Below are 21,903 nucleotides of genomic sequence, written 5' to 3' on the forward strand. Positions count from 1 at the left end.
AATCTGCTAATATATGTATTTATCACCACATATTAAATGATTATTACCTACTACATGTACCATTTTTACCTAAACTAGTTTTAATTCAAAATATATTTCTAAATCAATATTATTCAATGAGGTGTGCGAGTGCATTATTATTTTCATTCTAAAGAAGCAAGCTGTGTATTTAAAGTCCATGTGTGAAAAACCGGGAGTTGAATGAGGCTCAATTATACCCTCGTGCAATATGTGAGAATCAATCTTGTTTTATCACAGGGGGTTTCTTCTGAGAAGATCTACATCTAAGTTTAAAAGGCTAAACTTGATCATCGATCAAGAATAAAACAAGATACAACAGCATTGGATACACTGGGCATTTATTGGTAATTAATGACAAAAACCTACATGAAAATTCAATTGCCTTGGCAACCATGATCATCAGAACCTGATTATAAGGACATAATCACCCATTACTGGTGTAAGGAAGGGCAAATCCTAGGAGTTCTAGTGTATCTATAACAATGCCTGTTCTATAGCAAATCACCATTTTATGATCAGAGTTAATGGCTAACCATACTAATTCTTCAGCACTCAATTTCCTTTTATTTACATCTTCCAAATCCTCATGTCTCTAAGAGAAACGTAAGCCTGTGTGAAACATATCCAGCAACGGCATTGTATGGAGCATGTAAATAGTTTAATTCAAAGTTCAAAGATAATCCTCTCTTATCACCATCTTCAAGTGTTGTCTGAGAATGGTATCTGGGTGTAGGAGAGAAAGGGTGGTGTGGTGGGAGGGTTGGAGAGCATTACACATAAAAACTGGACAAGTAACATTATTCTCCTAATAAATTAGATTATATGAGTATAACATTAAAAGTTTAAACTTTCTCTCAAAAAAAATAAATAAATGAACTATAATATTCATAAAAACTTAAACGGTATATTGCCTCGTTGTAGCGTCTTTGTCGTGAGGTATTAGTCATGATTTCTCAATAATGAATGAAAACATGTGAAACATTTTTTTATTCAGACAGTGAGTCATTGATGCATTGGAGTGATGTCATAAAACCAAGATGTAACCAAAAACTTGCTTCCAATGCAATTGCAGCTGAGACAAATTATTTTGTTCTCCTTGCCAAATGACATGGGGCTTGAATTTGTAACCAAAACCACTCATCTATTAATTCAACAACTCCCAGTGAAATGTATATAATATCAACAATTCACCACTGCCAGTTTTTCTTCCTTCCTTTTGCATAATTAATTACAAATAATAATTTACTTAAAATAAATATGCATGTTTCTCGTACCAGGGTGAAGAAATTAATGAGGACCTATCATGTCATATTTCAATAACTCTACCACATAGTAAAAGCAATTACTGGCAAATGATAACAATAAACCACCTCTCTATATGCCATTGGATAAATAATACATGGTAAACAACAGCCAAGTTTATGTGTATATTGGCCCATTGGGTGTATTCCCTTACTAACCTGAACTGATAACACATCAAGTGATGACAAGATAAAATAAAATTTTGCTAAGACCTATAAGGTGATCACACCTGTTAAGCTTTAACTCCTATCAATAGACATATCCACTTTATTACCCAGATCCCTGTTTATGCAAGCGAAAAAACAAGCGCCTACACAACAATTGTTATTTTTATCCACCTTTGCCTATTATCTGTTGCAGTGTTGAACAGATCTGCAAACAACTCCTAATGAATTACATTAACCATGCCTGAACTGCTCCAGTCATAAACTGTTTTTAAGTCAATTTAATGGTTCCCCAGAGGTCTGCCATGCAATATTATATGCAGCTGTGAGTGTACTTTTTCCAGTAAGCAGCTGTCAAGCAAGAAATAATTTCATCCTGAACACAGCCAAACTGTTAATCTGCAGTTTAAAACTTTACAATCACGCAGGAAAGGAATTCTGTGGTTTTAGAGAATCTTAACAAATTAAGGTCAAGGTAACCCATGAAGTAGTTAGCATCCTGCAGCCCCCCCCCCCCCCCCCCCCCCCCCCTCTTACAACATCTTGTTGATTACACACATGCATACTTACTGTTTCTGATCTTTCTGTACTTTTCTTCGTGGCTTTCTCTCTTTGGTAACTGAAAAAGAAAATACACTTTCGGTATTGGACAACTCTTGAGAAAGAACGTGAAGTATCATGTTCGCCAAAATCACAATCATATTTGAATTCCTGCTGAATTTGAAGGGGCCAACTGAAATTACTTTATAATTTCATAAAGAGAACATATGGGTTTTCTTCCTATGTATTGAGAGTTTAATGAAATCATCAAATCATTTCTACCTGCATCCTATTTACTACAACTAAAACACAATTACCAATATTTATTTACTTTTTTTCATCCGAGTTTGCAAGCAGCCATATATACACACCAGTACTTATTAATTAAGCATCAGTATTTGTTAATACAGACTATAATAATGCTCTCCAGTTTTATCACTTATAGTTAATATCAATACATATTGCAGTTTCACAATTTTCAATTATTTTTCGTAATATGCTTGCATGAAATAATTATCTAAATGCATTCATGCCACATTATCTAGTAAACACAGTAATCGTCTTCCCCTATTGAATAATATTTTTTATCTATACATATATATTGTTAAGAGCAGTGCAATTAAAATGTTCAATCAAAAAGTACAACAAATTTAAAAGAAAACTTCCAAGAAATCCTTTATCTTTTCCCAAAACCTCTTAATTAAATTTCATAGAATAAATATCATTTTATTGCAAAAAATTAACATCTATTTTAGAGCACATGCATGATAACTGAATTAGCTTCCTCAGAAAGCAAAAGCTTATCAGTCACGCTTTAAACTACTCCTCTGTACGATGAGCATAAGTGCACAAAAAAGTAGAGAGTGTTACATAAAATCTCGTTTTTCTGATTTAATGTAAAAACTTTCTATACTGTGCAGGGATAGGCTGGTAAAGCATACAAAGCAACAATCTGGCTGTCATTTAGAGGTGTATATTTTTTTTTACCAGATCATTGTTCAGTTGCCACCAGATATCGTATGACAGCAGAAAGTCACACTGACGTTCTCTGAGGTGTTTGCCAACATGGATGGGTGGTGGCATTAGACTACCCTGTTTTTTATACACCACCTTTTCACGACTTTTGCTGCTGCTTCCGTTGTAATGAGTCTTCTTACTGCTGAAACAAAGAGAACAGATCTATAACACTAAATCGTTGAAGATGAGTTGTATTTGTTTTTTAAATTACATACACGGTACACAAATTGACCTCTTGACCTGAAAGCAACCCATTCCTTAAAAAATGACATTCCTCTCCCCTCAAGAATCCCTATTCCTACTTGGTTATCTCATCTATCTCATTAAGACTCCAATGTTAATCACCATATTTTCACCATGTAAGAAATAATTAACAAGAAAATCTTCATTGTTTATTCATCTATACTTATGATATCGTATCACTCGAGAGAATTGAAATTACACTATTTTAAATAAACACTTGACCCAGTGGGTGGAGTATGATCTTGCACTCTGTTTAACCTATTTTCTTTGACCTCTATGTCATGTTTTTCACCTGCAATATTCACAACTTCATATGTTAAATATATCGGGTTTTCTTTCAGCAAGGTAACAAGGAGTTTATTTTCTTATACCTTGTCATGAATAGAACACAAATTATGACACATCATAATGAAGAATTTTTTTGCTCCAGTCATTAACATTCCAAAATTAACCAGTATAGAATTTTCAATGATGCTTTATTTTTCTCTCTTTAGCAACAGACAGGAAGGATTGCCTTAAGGGAAAATACTAAATTCTCTAAGCTGTTATTTAACGATGGCGTAAATTTAGCTTCGAAGGTCGATCAACTTTCCGTCAATAAGTGCACTGTTATGATCGTGACAGGATAGCTCCTCTGATTAAAACCACTCTTTTTCTCGCTTGTTTCCCTCTCCTGCGCACTGCCAGATAATACTGCCAAGCTGATTCATTGACATGAAAAAACTATGATCATCCATGATCATTGAGCGATGGCAGAAGTCAAATCAATGTTACACACAGTTTTATTATGAAGAATAACAACATCAGGTCTAAGTGCATCAGAATGCAGTCAAGGATTTTTATTAGAGATCAGCACATGCAGACCTAATCTTTTAACAGCAATTAATCAAAGGCATAGTAAATTAATATTCACCACTAATGACACCAGACTTTTTCTGCCCATTAATTGATATTTACTGAGCTGTGCAGGATGAAAATTTACTTGTGTTGAAAATCAATACCAGCCCATCATCCAGTTTAGCAAAAATCTAGGTCCTATTTCCTCTTTTCTCAATTATGTTAGTCAAATATTGATTGGGAATAGATTCAATATTCAAGCGGCCAGTAAATAATGTTGCGATTGCATTACAGTGTTTCTCCTATCCTGCTGTGATCTCATAGAAAACCAGATCAATATATTGTTAAGAGAATTAAATGAACCTTTTATACAACTCCCCCAAAACATTATTCATCTCCAAACAGTGTTAAAAGACTTGATTCTAAATGGATCAGCATCTCTGGTATCTTGGATTATGCAATACAAATAAAGACAGATTTTATCTCAATTTGCAGACCAGTATTGCTGTCAATAAATAAAAAACCCACCTTGAAGAGCTATTGAAAACACAAAATCATTCAGTTTGTATGTATTGCATTTAGTCTTTTATGAAATTTTCCAAACGCAAGGTAAAATTTGTCAACCCAAAGAAAAAGCAATATACATAATATGTTTACAAAAGCTATGTTGATAAATGCAAAAACTATTTGACTACATAATTATCCAAATTTTAGAGTACTAAGGAAATATTCATTAATCGTGGCAAAACAAGCAATAAGGAGGTCAGCGTACAATAGAAATATAACAACACCAGATAATAGATGAATTCATCCATCTTCTTTTATAAAAATAGTGTTCATGAAGCTTGATTCACAGTACAAGGAAATTACTTAATGTTCCATTCCATTACATAATTTTCTGATCTTAAAGCATTCATTAATTGGAAACATGAGCATGTTGTCATAGATTGACAGCCTTGGGAAAAGGTCAAATGTGGAAAAGAATCCTCATCCAAAAATTAAATAAATCATCTGCCTAATATTGGTTTTTTCTCAATCCTATTAGCTTGCATGTCTAAATTGAAAATGATGTGCCATAAAAATGGCCATGTGGAGAAAGAAGCTGATTTTATGTTTAAATCGATAAAAAACTTGACATTACACACTATGAAATACAGGTAATCCTGGGATTTCTTTGTCATAGATGGACGCTTCAGATGTTTATAGGCCTTTCATTGTCAGCACTTGGAAACTTGCAAAATTGATCAATCGTTCTAGTTACCACAAGTTTTGAATACTAATTTTTCCACTATAAAAAATTAAAAGGGGGTAGAGAATACCAAAGAAGTTCAGTTGTGTGTGTGTCAGGAAAGATGTTGAACAAAGGACATGCATGGAGGCGCGTCACTTAGCAGGTGTTACGAGGCGAGCAGATGTGGACTGGACCATTGGTCATATCTAAGGCCTGATCAAAAAGTCACTCCAATGGGGACAAAGCCTTTCTTTTCTTTTCTTTTTTTTAATATTATAAATGCCATCCACATGGCTTGACATCAGCTCAAGGTTTCAAACTTTAACAAACAAAAACTTTTCAAGGCTTTCCAAATTTTTGACATATATGTAAATTTTGAACATGTCTATCTGACAAGTGTTTCTGTCTGGGGTGATGTTGAAAGAGTGACCTTCATTTCTGCATGAATAAATTATGAAAATTCAATTACCAAGACCATATTAATCTTGCATATAAATTATCACTGCAGAAGCAGATACCTATATATCTCTCCAGTTCTATAGTTTTAATATTGCCACAATTTTCATTTGTGCATTATATATATATATCAAATATTTTACAATTAATTGAAGTGGATTAAGAGGATATGACAAGCAAACTGTAAAGTAGACTTAATGACCTTCTTGAGTAAAGTATTGTTTATAAATTTACAATTGTGAAATGTCCCATCTACTGCCTAGCAACCAGGACATATAGAGGAATGCATTTGCACAGAGAAATTTACACCTGACAAGGAAACATTTTTTTTCTCAAGTGTTACCCCATGAAGCTATTTACACTTCAAAGCACTTCCTTATTGGAAGCAATTTACACAAGGAAACTGATCTTTAATATCAAAACAGATTTAAACATATCTTTCCCCTTGTTTCTTGTTCTGTCTGACACCTTTATATATGGAAAGTCAATTTTATAAATTGGAACATAAATTTTATGCAAACAGACTGAAAATTCATTAATGCTTGCATGTAAGTCATATGTTTCTACACAGGGTTTAAGATGCTTTGACAAATCATAGAATCTGCATCATGAGCCATACACAAGATTTCAGCACCCTGGGTCAAAGTAATCACTCTGTATCAATGTCAGACTGCCCGACCAGCAGATGGGAGGACTTGCCATGTAAAGCCTAACAAGCTTGAAACACCAGTGTTCCTGTCTCAGTATCTGCAGAGCCCATTATATGGTTCACTGGCAGCAGCATCCTGTCTTAACAAAACCTTGTTAATTCCCACTGGTAGAAGTTAAATGGCCCAAACCATCTAACAAGTCAACACATCAACATTTAAATCCCCCCTTCTTTAATTTGACACTCGGTAGCTTGTGTAATCATATCAAACCACCTATCACAAAAGAAGTACTTCACATGAACAATGTGTTTTGATTGGGTGGGAATGCACTGGAGTTCATCATGCATTCAACTGATGAAGCAAGTGAGAAGTTTATAGCCCCCTGTCTCCTTTTTGTTGTGCAGTTTGATAGCTATCAAATTCCCTCAGATTACCAAAAAGAACACAGTTTAACACACAAAGAGAGTTTTTCTCTGAAGCCCCCTTATCTTTAATCAGAATACAAGTTGGGAAAAAAGGTCTTGAATCACTGAATACCCTGGAAAGGTAAAAACCACTGAAAGGCCCAGTAAAAAGAAGCGCCAAAATCACAGGGTACAAGCCATCTCCACACAAAGGGACACAAACCAACCGTAACACATAATGGCTCCAATCAATTCCTAACAAATTAAATCTCCTACCCAATCTACACATCTAAATCACTCCATCAGGGTTCAAACTTTACTTAAATACCCCGACTTGTATCTTGTGAACTTCATCCTATTGAAGACCTTTGAATAAGTGAATAGTGAACTAATTTCACATTCATTGTGACGTATGTATAGCATCAGGCTTACATGGCAAAGTACACTGGTATTTTAGATCTCTTCATCAATTCACCATAACAAACACTAACATATTACCTCATAAAAACATCAATCAACACCCATTCAAGTTACTCTCTATCAAAAAAAAAAAAAAAGTACACCAGTTTCAACAAATATCTTGCTCAACTTACAAAAAATAAACTCTGGATCAATGACATCTAATTTAGACCAGTAATATCTTATTGAAACACTTTATCATGCAACAAAAACATGAAAATTTGATATCTGTGTAAATGCATATAATACTATATGCACCAGTGTTCCCAAATAACTCTTTAAACCAACTGAAAATGTCATTCTGCACAACAGATGTCTTTAATCACAAAGGACAGGACAGAATATTCTTTAATGCTTTTTATTCCAATTTCCTCCACTAAGAAATGTTCAATGATTTAAAGATGAGGAAAATATTGCACATATACATAATTCCTGCTTTCAAATTCAATTACTCTTGGCTACCAGCTATTCAGTCTTGAAATATAATACATGGCATTTAAATCTGCTTAGATGACTATCAAGTATTCTGTGGAGGTTAAAATCCGCATTTGAATGATCATTTTGGTCTTTTTGGAAATAGATATGGGTGTTTGTTAAGTCATATCACACGGGGTGAGGGTGTTAAATTTTATTTACAAGGTATCACAGGATGACGTACAGTACCACAAGTCCATTTATAACATTCCTATATACTAGTGTATTCTTTCGACCACTCTATAGAGTCTTTATCAATAACTACTCTTCCATGCTGTCCTTGAAGCTTTATCATCCCTTTCAAAATCAAAAAACTATTCACTGCAGCAATTAATTCTGTGTGAATAAACCATTAATCCAGATCAATTGATGCCAATTTTCTAGTGAGAAACTGTTAAACTTTCTCCATGACAAATTCAGAAGTGCAGATCCTGCATCTCTAGTGCATGACAAAATCTTTTCACTGTATCCAGATCATTTGTGTAAATAAGACAAGTTTTAAATTTTCCAAGAAGTCTGTTGGAGAGTTATCAGACATTACAATTTATCTTATTTTAAACTGCACTCTATGAGGTCTTGAAGCAATTGGATCTGTGCCAACTTTTCTTTGGGATCTGATTTTTTTTTTTTTTGAATACCAAGGTTTTCAAGGAAAGTGGTTGCTTACAAGATTATCTTACAATACATTAAACCCCCATGTTTCAAGCTCTCTTTATTTACCACTTAATTTTACCAAATAAGCTATCCATTTTGGGTAAATACAGATTTATATAGTGTGGACAAGTTCGATTTCCTTAACAACAATAAACAGAAAATAATTGACACTGAGAAAATCTGCAGAGATATTGAGAATATCTGTTGAGATATCGAAAATATCTGTCGAGATATTTTGACAATAGTATGGGCTATACTCACTCTGGGTCTTCTTTATAGGTGTCTGAGAAGAGCCCAGCGTCCTGGTACTTCTTCTTTGGTAATCCTGTCACATCTCTCTTGTTGCTGATGTCAGAGTCCAATGCCTCAGTGGGCGTGCTAGGAAGTCTGCACAAAATAGAACCAAGGGATTATCTTCAATTGTCATTTTTAATGAAAACTAGAGTAATATTTCAAGAGATTAATTCAAAATTTTATATATACATACATGTATAAGACTTCTTCAAAAAGTATATCAAATAATTGAATATTAAATGGGGAAAAAAAAGGATAAAAAAAACAACAACAATAGTCTGGATTTGCCAAATGAACATTTGCTAAATGCTATGAAAAGAATTACAGCCACTCACTTAGTCTTCAAGTAATTTCTTTTTTTAATGCGTTTGGATGGCACATATTCCTCGTCATCACTGTCGAGACCGGAAACAGATTTTTTACGCTCTTTCGAGGGCAGAGGTTCATATTCTGAGCATACATTTCGTATCACGGACTCAATTGTATTAATTACACTGTCTCTGCTAGAAGTCACATTATTATTGCACATTACGTCCCCTTCCATTTGATGTGAGTGAAGTTTGTTGTGAGAGAGTTGAGCATGAGATTTTTTTCTGTGAATGATTTTCGATACTTTGGGATCCTGTTCCAAAGGTCTAATACGAGGTCGCCCAACTTTCCGTTTCTTTTTCCGACCTCGTAGAAGTTTTTCTTTGATTTTTGTCGCAAATGACTTAGACAGCTGCCCCGCAGGCATCTTACCCAGGTCTTTTGACACAGAACTTCCAGGTTTACGACCCCGTTTACGATGCACTACTTCTGAACCATTCTGCAACTGAATACAATCCACACAAGACAATTCTGAATCAGTTTGAACACTTATCGAATTTACCTGAAATCCACTCAGTTTTGAATTAGGGGGCACAGCTGAGTTTATCTCACAAGATTTGTCTGTAGCCAATGGAATTCTAGGAGATTCACTTAAATTAATTGATCCCTGAGAGTTTATACTGCTTTCTTTCCCATCTTTGGTAACAAGGTTTGAAGAAGCACTTTCTACATGCAATGAAGCGTTCCTCGCTGCAAAAAAAAATTAATAGTAAAACGAGTAAGGTTTCTAGTTTCTACTTCTTGTCAAATGATATTTTGAATTAATACATTCAAAATTCAAACATAATGTCGTAAAGTTGACGTTGATATACAAAACAAACACTTTCGACTTTCACTTATCATTTGACTGTAGATATACATGCATAAAGTATTTGATTTATCATATTTCAGAGAATCAAAAGTAAAGACCAAAATTACACCTGGCCTTGACATATGACCTGAACTTTCTCCAACATACAGCTTTTACCCTCTCTTTTCATTCAAAGTATGAAGTCTGTAGCACAATACCTATCTTGTAGACTACTAGACTGATAGGTAAAAAAGCAATAAGCCCTATTTTCAATCTTTGGGTCATAAAAAACACAAGTTACTCTAAATTTTCCAACAAAACATACATAGTTTCAGTGTAATTTGGTTAGAATTTACTACCTTCAGTGCCTCTACTTTCTGATCTGGGTTTCAAAACTGGATTCTTTCTGGGACGGCCTGGTTTTCGTTTTTCTGGTTGCTGAACAGGCTCCGTCTCCACATTAGACACAGTCTTTGTTGTCGGCGGAATATCTGACAAAAACTTGTGTCTTTTCTTTGGGGGAACATTTGGGACACATTGCTGCAAATCTTGGATGTCGTCAGAATGATCACAAGGAGGAAAGAATTTTTTCTCTTTCAGACTAAACATTTTCCTATGAAATGACTTCATCTTGCTTTTTTTCTCCATTATTTGAAAAGCAAAATCCCTACTCCGAGAAGTTTTCAACCTTTTCACTTTTTCTGACTCAAATGGATGTCTTAGGTCTTTTTTCTTGGGTTTCACAATGATTTTGGTAAGCTTGAAGATACTTGGTAATGGCACTTCCCCTGGTTTCACTCTGATAAAAGTTTCTTCTGGCCGAGAAATGGCCAAAAGATGAAAATTGTCAATCACATATTCCAAGTCCGTTAAAAAACGTGGGTCAATAATGTTTCTATGTTTCGATCTGAAGTTGATCAACTTTTCTTTCCTTTTCTTCAGTTTCTGTTGCTGCTTCATTTTCTGTAGAAAATGTCTATGTTCCATTTCTTCATCAGGGTCAGAATCAAATGTACTGGAAGCCAGTATACTTGGCTTACTTGTAAAACCAATAAGCGACTTGGAACTTGATAACTTAAATTTGGATGAGAATGCACTAAAATTTGACCCTGACGATTCTATTGGAGTGACTGTGTACTTTTTCTTTTTGCGACCTCTTTTACTTTTTAAGTTGCCATGTTTACGCATCATAACATGCAATTTTGGTTTGCGAATCTTTGGAACCTGTTTCAGTTTTGACCCTGCACTATGCAGATAATTCATTGAAGGTACAGGGTCAAAAGTAGGTTCTATCGAATTCAGCTCATCCTCAATAGAACTCTCTGGCATGTCATCCAAAGCCATGCTTGGGTTCTGAAACTGTGAGGATATGGAATTCTGGACACTTTGTATTATTGACTCCAGTTCTCTATCCTCTGTCTCATTATCTACACTTGATGTAGGAATATGATCATTCACAGGTCTTTCTGAAGGTAACTCAACAGGTTTGTGGGGCCTTTTCCTTGGTCTTCCCACTTTTCTCTTCTCTGTAACTTTTTGTTCCACAACAGGAGATGTTGTTCCCATTTGAACAAGTGGAGGTTTAAAGGAAAATGTAGAACTCTCCACACTTGATGTCGACTTAGCTGGAGATATATCTGATAAGTTCTGAAGGTAATTATTCTGAGCCTCAGAAAGTGAGGACTCGGATGACTTAGAAGGTGATATGTCTGATAAGTTGATCAAGTCGGAGTTAGCATCAATTTGGGATAAATTATCTAAAATGTTGTCCGGAAGAACAAAGTCAGATTCTACTTCTCCAGAGTCATTTTTGGAAGTACTTGGGTCAGAAGACGTATTTTGAGAATCATTAATACATTTAGAAAACATTGCACCTGCTCTTGCAAGTAGAGTTTTCTTGTTTAAAGATCCTTTGGGTCGCCCAGGCCCCCTTTTCACAACTTGTGAAGAAACTACTTTGGGTGGCCTACCAGGTCCCCTCTTCTTGAAGTTGGGTTTCCCTGGTGGTTGACCGGGTCCCCTACCACTTGCCGAGATCTTTCCTCTTCCCCGACCTGGTGGACGGCCTACACAGCGCTTCTTGATTGGTTTATCTCCTTCATGAAACTCATACACATCAAATGCCTTCTGAAGAACTTTTTCATTACTTTGCTTCTGCCGTACGTACTTTCGTTTCTTTGCTTTATGTGGTTTCCTTTCATCGGGAACCCTATCTGGACACTGTGCTAGTCTCTCTTGCAATGAAGGACCAGGAATTAACGGCACTGAGAAAAGTTTATCATCCTTTGAATTTGTGTCATCAACCTGAACTGGCATCTTACCCGTAGTCAACAAGGTACTACTCTTGTGTAGCCGCAAAAATTCGGCTCTTTTTGGTACACGGCCAATACTTTTCTTCTTTGGTGAAGGTGAATGCGAAGAGGAAGTATCACTACTGCTGCAACAACCCAGAATATTATCACCCAAATTTGTATTCACAACTAAACTATCACAGTGCAGAGGTCCCATTTCAAATTCTTTATCGTGTTTGTTGTTAGACTTTTGCAGATCAACCACTGATTCACTATTAACACCATCCTGCTTTTCATATCTGGATGTTAATTCACAATGACTTCTTTCAACAGAATCCAGTTTTTCACTAGTTTGAACACAACTATGGTCACTTGTATATCCACCTACGTTGGTCTTTGAACTAATATCTGACAACGTCCCAGATATTGGAGATTCGTTTCCAACTGGTGAATCTGCTAACGATATTCCACTGTCTGGTGAAACATTAGACTGCATATTGTCCAACCGAGCAAAGCTCTCTTGCTGATCATGAACACTTCCTGGACGGGTGCGATCTGACATGGCATCGGATTCATCTCCGCTTCTTGTATTTCTGAAAATGAACTCATTTCTGGCCATATCAGCAGCCAGTTTAGATGCATTGATTTCACATGGACTTTCACTTTCTTTTTCTAAATCACTATGCTGTAGTCTTTGCTTAGATTTGTTTGCCTTAGGTGACCTTCGTTTCTTTTGTAATTTACCTTCCCCTTCAGATGATATGTTGCTTAAAGCATTGCTCATTTTCTCAAATATGTTGTCATGCAAATTGGAGATCGAGGATGCAGAAATGGACAATTCATTTAGTTGTTCATGTTCACTCCCAGAAACTTCACTTGCTTTTTCTTCATAGAGTACTACATTTCTTTTTCTGGATGCCAAAGATTTAGTTTTCTCACGAATTTTGTCAAAGTTTCCTACATTACCTAGCGTAATTGCTTTTGAAGCCATCTTTTTGTAGTGTCGTTTCATTGGAGAGCTCTTTTTATCCAGCAAGACGTAACAATTACTTGGTAATAATTCTTTATTCCCATGCTTTGTCTGTGCTATTCTGCTTTCCTCAGACATTTGGGTAGAGTCATCCGAGTTTGAAGACTGCAAAAATTGTTGGAATGTATTCTGAAATCCTACAGATGACTTATCTGAAGATTCTTCAGCACTGCTACTGGATCCAAGAGCATCAAACATAGATTCTGTTTGGTCTCTGTTGGAATCAGCAGTATTCAGGTCCATCACTGATGATGACTTTCTCACATACTGCTCTGGGTTAGTTCTACATGATTGCTACAATGGAAAAAATACTATAAATTCTGTTATCATTCACATTAGCTAATATTTGAATATTTTTATCAACTGTTTGTTTTGAACTGTGTTCATTTGTGTCACATGCACAGGAACCTTTTATGTGCAATTCATTACAATGAATAAGAAATTTTACCATGCAGCGATTCATCAAAAGTATGTTTACCCCAGTGTCAACAAAAACACTGTCCACATCGATCAGTCGGGATCCCAGGCCTTCATAACTTGGAGAAGAGGAAGTGGATGAACTTTTTTGTTTAGCCGAGATGGTAAGTTTCAATTGCCCTTGATTAAAATTAGTCCCTTGAACAGAGAATTCTTTTTCAGAAGAGCTTGCGTTCTCACTGTCAGATGAAGATTCAGCTGTACTTGATGGTGGTGATTCACTTTTATATACATTGGAAGTCACTCCTGGCTCCTCACGGTTCATTTCTCAATCACGACCCATATCATGGATCCCACAAACTAATCTTTTCCGCAAAATTCTGAAACAATACAGTGCAATGATTTACATTGAAGAAATTCTACTGCTGTACACCGTTCATACTTTTAAATAAAAGCACTGATTTAACTTTTAAAAAGGATAAATGTAATAATAAAATGACTTTCTGTCATTTTATCATCTTCTAATATAAATCACATATAATATATATGTAACATAGAAACACAAGAGTGTCGTAAACTATGATAAACAACGAATCAAAAAATAGTCTTACCCGCCAAAAGTGCACCTGTTTAAATGCATCTGAATCTAAATAACTACTACTTAATTAAAGTCAAGTAAAATAACCCTAGAAAACAGTATTTACCTGTTATGTTGAATAATTAATCTAATTAGCAAGATTGATTACTCATAGGATTATCAAAACATCCTCAAAATCTACGCCATACCTATCACTGATCAAATATGGCGTCTGTGGTTAACCCAACGGGATTTTGTAAACGAGATCTTTTTCATTACCTTACGCAGAAATTATTATTAAGTTACCACTCATATCATAGTATGCAATGTATATAATATTGCTTACAAAGTTTTATTAAATATATATTCTGCAATAAAGAGAATAAACGAAGGTTTCTTATTTTACAGCTGGGTCAGGGTCATTGTCGAAATTGGTATTTATCCCTTTCAAGTCCCAGGGTGTTTTGGTACTGTGGAGATAATTTATTTATTTGTTAATTTTCAAAATCATGGAACATCAATTAAACACGTATTAATAAACTTCAGCGCATTTTTTCAAAGAATTTTTTGTGTGTGTATGTGTGTGTTATATATTTGGTTAGGTTCTATTTCAATATGGCTGCCCCCATGTGAAAGATGTGTAAACTCGGTGGTTGAACAAATTCAGTTTTAAAATTGGTTCATGCCTAGCTTCGCAAAAGATATTTACAAGAAGACGGAGCTATGATTACACTACTAAGATTCCCATTTAGAAAAAGTATAGGTAATCTTTAATTGTTGATTCATTATAACAAAACCTTTTTTATTATTTCGAATTTCCTCGCTATATTTTGTTACTTTCTGAGCATGTGGATACAAGCTGCATTACTAGGCAAACCTATAGGTTTTAGACATTGATTTGTCTTCGATTATATTTCACTCAAATAGCTGCAAGGTTTGAAATTTTGAATCATTGTTTAGTACTTATGTCCATGGTTGATTTTATCTTTAAGACTTTCTATTCCGAACTTGTCACTCGTTCGACAAACTTGCTGAGAAAAACATCTCTCATTTATGACAATGCATTGGTCATCGATTGATGTCATTGCCAAAACTGAGTATTAATGTAAATTGTTAAGTCCATTTGAAATAGCACAACACAACAGCTAGTTATTAGCATTACCTATTTCCAGTGATTTCGAAGGTCCGTCGGACATTGGCAGATGTCCGGTAAATTTTGTTTTGGTCCGATCAATATCAGTTGTTGGCCGGACCAAGTGTCCTATAATTTTTTTTCTAATGAAATACATGATTAGATAAATTTTCAGTTTTTAGCAGCATGTCCCAAAATTTATTCTGTTCTTTAGTCATTGCAAACAGAAAACGTGTTTACGTTTAACTCAAATATTTATCCATCTTGCAATCATCTTCAATTCCCCCGAGAGGGTGATAATACAATTGAGCAATATCCGTGAAACTACAGACGTCTTTGAAGCGTTTGAATTAAGTAATAATTAACAGGTAAATAAAGCGTTTAAACTATACTCTGATCAAGAAGTACTTGAACAACAAGGGCACGTTTGATTGAACTATTTGAATTTGAGTTACGCGAATTGCTCGAGTTTTAAAAAAAATGTGTATTTCATAACACGGGTTGGAAAAGTTTACTCCACTGAAAAATCGAGGTGAAGTGCTTGGGCTAATAAAGTACGTCGCCGATGCCATTCTGGGCCAGAAAGTTCAAATTTACATGAAAGCTTCCTGACATAGTGCAGATTCAAGTTTGTTAAAATCATGGTCCTAGGGGTAGGGTAGGGCGACAATCGGGGATCAAAGTTTTACGTGGGAATATATAGGGAACATCTTTAAAAATCTTTTTCTCAAGTACCACAGGGCCAGAAAGTTCAAATTTACATGAAATTTTAAGCTTCCTGATATAGTGTAAATCCAAGTTTGTCCAAATCATGGCTCCAAGGGTAGGGTGGGGCCAATAGGGGATTAATTTGTCAATAAAAAATTTGGTCTGGTAAAATGTGATTTGGTCCAGTAATATCTCAACCATTACTGGACCAAATGTCCAGTAAGTACCAGAATACCTTGGGAAACACTGTATTTCTCAAAACAATAGTCTGTCTGACCTTCACTATGGATGTCAAGGGTTGTCACTAACGCAAGAATCTGCATCCTAGATGCAGAAAATTCATTTGGGATGCAAGTTTGTCTGATATGACGAGTCCCGCGGACGCTAATCTCTGTTGAGATTCGGCTGGGCTGAATATTTGGACTGACACCTTCACCGAATCTCGGAGCAGTCCTTCATAATTCATATCTGGAAATTCACTTTCAGCTTTGACCGGTTCTAGCAATTAATGTGCAATTAGGTGACACTGCTGTTCACTTCAAATCAGTTAGTCGACTATCAAACCAAATCTGTATCACTATTAATGCTGTATTACTTACCGTCTAAGTATGTAAATTCCATAAAATAAACCATCACTTATATTTCCATTCAAATGAAGACTTCTATGGCGCAATATTTTATCTCCCAAAATTGAAGAGTTCCCATAGTTTGTTTTTTAAATTAGCGAAATGCAAGTAGGTATGTAGAGATACAATGTATCAGTGACAAGATAAAGCAGACTATAGGAACTCTTCAATTCCAGGAGATAAAATATTGCGCCATGGGAGTCTTCATTTGAACAGAAAATTTTAGTGCCAATTTTCATTTTGAGATTTTTATACCTAGACGGTAAGCAATACAAAATTAATAGTGATAGCGAGTTAGTTTGATAGTCAAATCACTTATTTGAAGCGAACAGCAGTGTTCAATAAGTGCACATTAATTGTTAGAACTGGCCGAAGCTGAAAGTAAATTTCCAGACATGAATTATGAAGGACTGCTTCGAAATTTGGTGAAGGCGTCAGTCCAGATATTTAGCCAAGCCGAATTTCAACCGAGATTACTGCGGACGCGTCTCAGACTCCGAGTTAAAATCATAATTTTACTTGGAAGCCCTGATATTGTGTATTAATTAAAACTTGTAGTTGGAAAAAATCTAGGTAAAATGTTGCGCTCTAGTGAACAGAGATAATACCACCAAGTTCACAGTGTCCCAATCCGACTTGTTTGTTTAGCGTCTGTCATTTAGGTGTGAATTAGAATATATCGTCGGCTGCCCTATTTCAGTGACTGACAAGAATTGATGACCTTTTGTTTACGTGTGCGCATTGTCATTTCCGGGTGTTGATTACATCATCAATTTCGCTGTGGTGTTTGCAAACATACATGTATAGAGCATGTCTTCAATTTTTTTCCGAAAATGAACTACAAGAAGGAGAGTATGCAAAATATGGACACCAGCACCCCAAAAATAAGCCCATTTACTATTTACTTTTTCAAGCAAACCTTCAAATTTATATAAAGTATACCAAAAGTCAAGAATTCTACACTATGTTATTTTATTAATTGACGTTTAGTTGCACATTCTTCCTGTGTACGTTTTTACAGTTACAAATTTTTGGCAAACCTATATTAACAATGGTCACCGAAATAGGTGACGTCAACATTTTAGGAGCACAAAGTGACATGTTTTTTGTTACAAAAATCTATTCAATTAACGTATCAATGGATTTAGAATTTTGGGATGAAAGTAAAGGAACTTAATTACTTTATAGGTAGGTGTATTGTTTATTTATTTAATTCGAGTGATTAATGAGGAAATCGCGGTTTATCACTAAGGTCACCGAAACTGGTCTATTGACGATAATGTCAAAAAGATAATTAGATAGATGCAAAGTGAAAATCATTTTGCCACTGGCAGTTATTTATTTTTATTTCTTATTTGTTTATTTTATTTTATTTTTTTAAAGTCAGGATCTATATTTAAATATAAATGTTTGTCATCCGGTAGCCATTTTTATTGGAATCGAAAGCAGCGTAGTTTGTAAACAGTAATTTGATTAAAGTAGTTTGGTAGGTATAACAGATCGTCGGCAAACAAAACTAGTATGCATCAATTTTATCACAATAATAATTTGATTAAAATGCTTTTTAATATTGAGTAGGGTTGTTGTGATGATAGGAGATTCGGGGAAGTAATTCTGTTGGCATGGACAATTAGTCATCCGATGCCAAGTCATGATTGATTACTTTTAATTTCATGTGTACGAAGTGATCACTGTTATGTTTTGTACTGCTTCCATTTTAATTGTCTTACATAAAAAAAGACATGAAATATTCATGGGACTCATCAAATTTTCATGGGACTCGTCTTCAATAATTTCTAGTGACAACCCTGGGATGTCAACTGTGAGCTTGCCTTCTTTCCAGTCACAAGATCTCACTGAGACGGAAGCCAGTAAGGCTCACCAGGGCTACGTTCAAGATTGTAGCTGCTAGGTTTATTGAACACACTATAAATTAAATCTTGTTATCCCTATACAGGGCTAGTCTAGATGTTCGTTCAATTTCATAGCACTATTATGCACTACGTTGTCACTATGATTTTGAACACAGCCCTTATCTACAGAGCCTTGCTAAGATGACGTATCTATGCAGAGGACAACAATACCTCTCATGGACAACTAGTTTCAAGGGGGTACCAACACCCCTTCCTATCTACACTTCACGGGGATACCAACACCCCTTCCTATCTACACTTCACGGGGATACCAACACCCCTTCCTATCTACACTTCACAGGGATACCAACACCCCTAATCTGGACTGGGATTTGGCTCGGCTGAATATTTGGACTTGATGCCTTCACTGAATCTCAGATCAGTCCATTATAATTCATGTCTGGAAATTTACTTTCAGCTTTGGTCGGTTTTAGCAATTAATGTGCACTTGGGTGACACTTAACATGGTTCATAATACCATGTTAATTCATGCCTTGCAATAACTTGTTAATGAGTTAAGTAAGTATCCTTGATCATGCACCAAGCTATTTACTGTGTGATGTGTATCACCTTGTGCTGCATACAAAACAAAGTAGTTATAATATTACGCACAATCCAACAGCTTTTAACAAGCTGAGATTTATATGTTATTTTCGCAAGATTTGCAATGATATATATATATCTCATAATATGATTAAGAAATAAAGTACAGGTTTTTGTAGTTGTTGCCGTATAACCTCCGAGGTTGAGAAATGTTGCATTGAAATATAATGGCCAAGGAGTCAGCCAAGGCTTTTATAGTTCAAACAACATTTTCATACTGAGGAAGTTATACTGCATCATCTACGAAAATAAGAACTTTTATTATTTCTATTCTACTACGGCTCAGAAATATACAGCCGATTGTTTCCCTATACAGCCATAAATTGGGTGACATCATGGCAACTTCTGAAATGGAATAGATGTATTTTGCTGATGAAAATGGTGGGATTGCAGGATCAACTATTTTGAAGTATTTCATTTGATGTTGACGGATTATTGCAATGATTTTACAGTGTTTTTTAAAAGGTTGGGATAATTTGTCAAAATTCGGACCATACAACTTTAAGGGAAAATAATAAAAAGTACATAAGTTTTGGTTCCCTTTATTTGTTCAGCCATTGCTATATATAATGTTACCTGGTTTTGTACAATGCTTCACTTGGGAGAGGTTTTCTAACTTGATAGAACCAATCCCTTTGTATGTCTATACAATAAAATATATCAATGGTTCACTGAAATGTGCAAGGTATGATTACTGCATACATTTTTTTTTTTTTTTAGTACATCTGATTCAAACCATAACAAAACAGTAGTTTTGCTCCTTGCAGCTAGCATACTGTTCTTTTATTGTTTGTGTGTTTGTTTGTTGGTGTGGTTTTTTTTATTAATTTTTTTTGCTGCCATTTTGATTATATAGCAGATGAACTTAGGTTTAAGATGTGCAGTTCGGAAAAGTCCAGACCAGACATATCAAACTGAATATGTTTTTGAATTCCATTACCCAAATTGACTCATTTTATTGCAGTATACTGTTCATGGTTTTTTCAGTGCTTCTTGTTTGATCTTGAATTTCTTGAACAGTTGCACATAAATTATGTCTTTATATATTTATATGCATTTTGACATTTTAAATCTTGGCTTCAACACCATTTTAACATCTTGGCTTTAACACAATTCTTAACATCTTGGCATGGAGCCATCGGTTTCCATAATCCTTGATTTTTTTAAAGGAAGGAGGTTGTTGGCCTCAAGCCCAACACCTACTTTCATGTTTGAAGGGCCAACATGGTTGTTTATAATGGTTCCCACCAACCGGGTTTGTGATTTCGAGTTTCCTCATAATCAGGGACAAGCTATGGGACATACTAAGGCAGAACTGGATTCCAGAAGTGTATGTAAACAGTATCAGGAAGGGCCAGCTGCGTTAAAGAAAATGGAAAAACAACAGACTGGTTCAAAGTACAGACAGGAGTGAAACAGGGATGTTTTATGTCAGGCTTCCTATTCATTATTGCTTTAGACTGGATATGAATGAGAAATACTTACAACAGGAAAAGAGGAATACACTGGAAATTTATGTTCACTTTAGAAGACCTTGATTATGATGATGATGTGGCATTCAGATATAACATGCAGATTAACCGAAGTAGCAAACTCCACAGGACTGCAGGTGAATGTGCACAAGAGTATAAAGATTAATTGCAAAAAGAAGGAAGCCATCAAGATAGGTGATTAAGAAGTAGAAGACATAGCAAGTTTTTTATATCTTGGTGCCGCAATGGACATAGCTTTTGGAATAGAGGCTGACATAAAGAGAAGACTAGGCCTAGCTAGAAATGCCTTTTTATCCGTGAACCATGTGTGGAAGACAGCACAGTACAGCACAAGAACTAAACTGAGAATATTCAATTCCAACATCATATCTGTCTTGCACTGCTCAGAGTTTTGGAGAACCAGAGAGAGACAAAGAAAGACTAGATGCATTTCATCATAAATATCTTCCAAGAATACTTCAGATATACTGGTCAGACAAGATCACTAACTTAGAACTATATGAGAAAACCAGATCTATTCCAACATCAACTACAATTATGATATGGAAATGGATAGGCCATGTTCTCCTTCGAGACAACAACTCTGACATGGGGCCCCAGAAGGAAAGAGAAAACCAGATAGACCCAAGATTACCTGGAGACAAACAGTGGAAGAGAACAGGAAGAACTAGGTTGGAAAATTTGGAAGGAGGCACAGGTTGTTGCTAACAACAGGTACAAGGGGAAATATTTGTTTTACAGCCTCATTTGTCCTTCTGGACAGGGAGACGATAAGTAAGTATGAACACCAATCCTAACAGCTTGGCATCAACACCATCCTAACAGCTTGACATCAACACCATCCTAACAGCTTGACATCAACACCATCCTAACAGCTTGACATCAACACCATCCTAACAGCTTGGCATCAACACCATCCTAACAGCTTGACATCAACACCATCCTAACAGCTTGGCATCAACACCATCTCAACATTTTGGAATGAACACCATCCCAACATCTTGGCATCAACACCATTTTAAGATCTTGGTGTCAACACCATTCCAATATCCTGGCTTCAACGCTATTCCAACATCTTCACATTAACGTCATCCTAACTTCTTGGAATCAACACCATCTCAACATTTTGGCATCAATACATTCCATCATCCTGACTTCTGCACCATTCCAACATCTTGGCAACAACACCATCCTAACATTTTGGCATC

General features: G+C 35.5%; 2 protein-coding genes across 6 annotated transcripts in view; one reads left to right on the forward strand and one right to left on the reverse strand.

Annotated features, from left to right (window-relative positions):
* LOC125649572 (histone-lysine N-methyltransferase ASH1L-like) overlaps nt 1-14,481 on the reverse strand; it is a 37,125-nt gene extending 22,644 nt beyond the window's left edge. The window contains exons 1-7 of one of the 4 annotated variants that reach the window (XM_056164817.1): nt 14,348-14,481; nt 13,705-14,023; nt 10,265-13,520; nt 9,082-9,805; nt 8,714-8,839; nt 3,138-3,183; nt 2,058-2,106 (exon numbers count right to left, since the gene is read on the reverse strand). In XM_056164817.1, coding sequence (XP_056020792.1) covers nt 2,058-2,106; nt 3,138-3,183; nt 8,714-8,839; nt 9,082-9,805; nt 10,265-13,520; nt 13,705-13,968 — 4,465 coding nt within the window. In that variant the 5' untranslated portion in view covers nt 13,969-14,023; nt 14,348-14,481. Of the gene's footprint in view, nt 1-2,057; nt 2,107-3,014; nt 3,187-8,713; nt 8,840-9,081; nt 9,806-10,264; nt 13,521-13,704; nt 14,024-14,347 lie in introns of all 4 variants that reach the window. The other 3 variants (XM_048877195.2, XM_056164814.1, XM_056164815.1) reach the window with 3 other exon arrangements.
* A 344-nt stretch (nt 14,482-14,825) lies between these two features.
* LOC125650621 (28S ribosomal protein S29, mitochondrial-like) overlaps nt 14,826-21,903 on the forward strand; it is a 35,144-nt gene continuing 28,066 nt past the window's right edge. For both annotated transcript variants that reach the window (XM_056164819.1, XM_048879066.2), the window contains exon 1: nt 14,826-14,983. In XM_056164819.1, coding sequence (XP_056020794.1) covers nt 14,944-14,983 — 40 coding nt within the window. In that variant the 5' untranslated portion in view covers nt 14,826-14,943. The remainder of the gene's footprint in view (nt 14,984-21,903) is intronic.

Source organism: Ostrea edulis, chromosome 5 (assembly GCF_947568905.1).
Source record: "Ostrea edulis chromosome 5, xbOstEdul1.1, whole genome shotgun sequence".
Taxonomy (NCBI): Eukaryota; Metazoa; Mollusca; class Bivalvia; order Ostreida; family Ostreidae; genus Ostrea; species Ostrea edulis.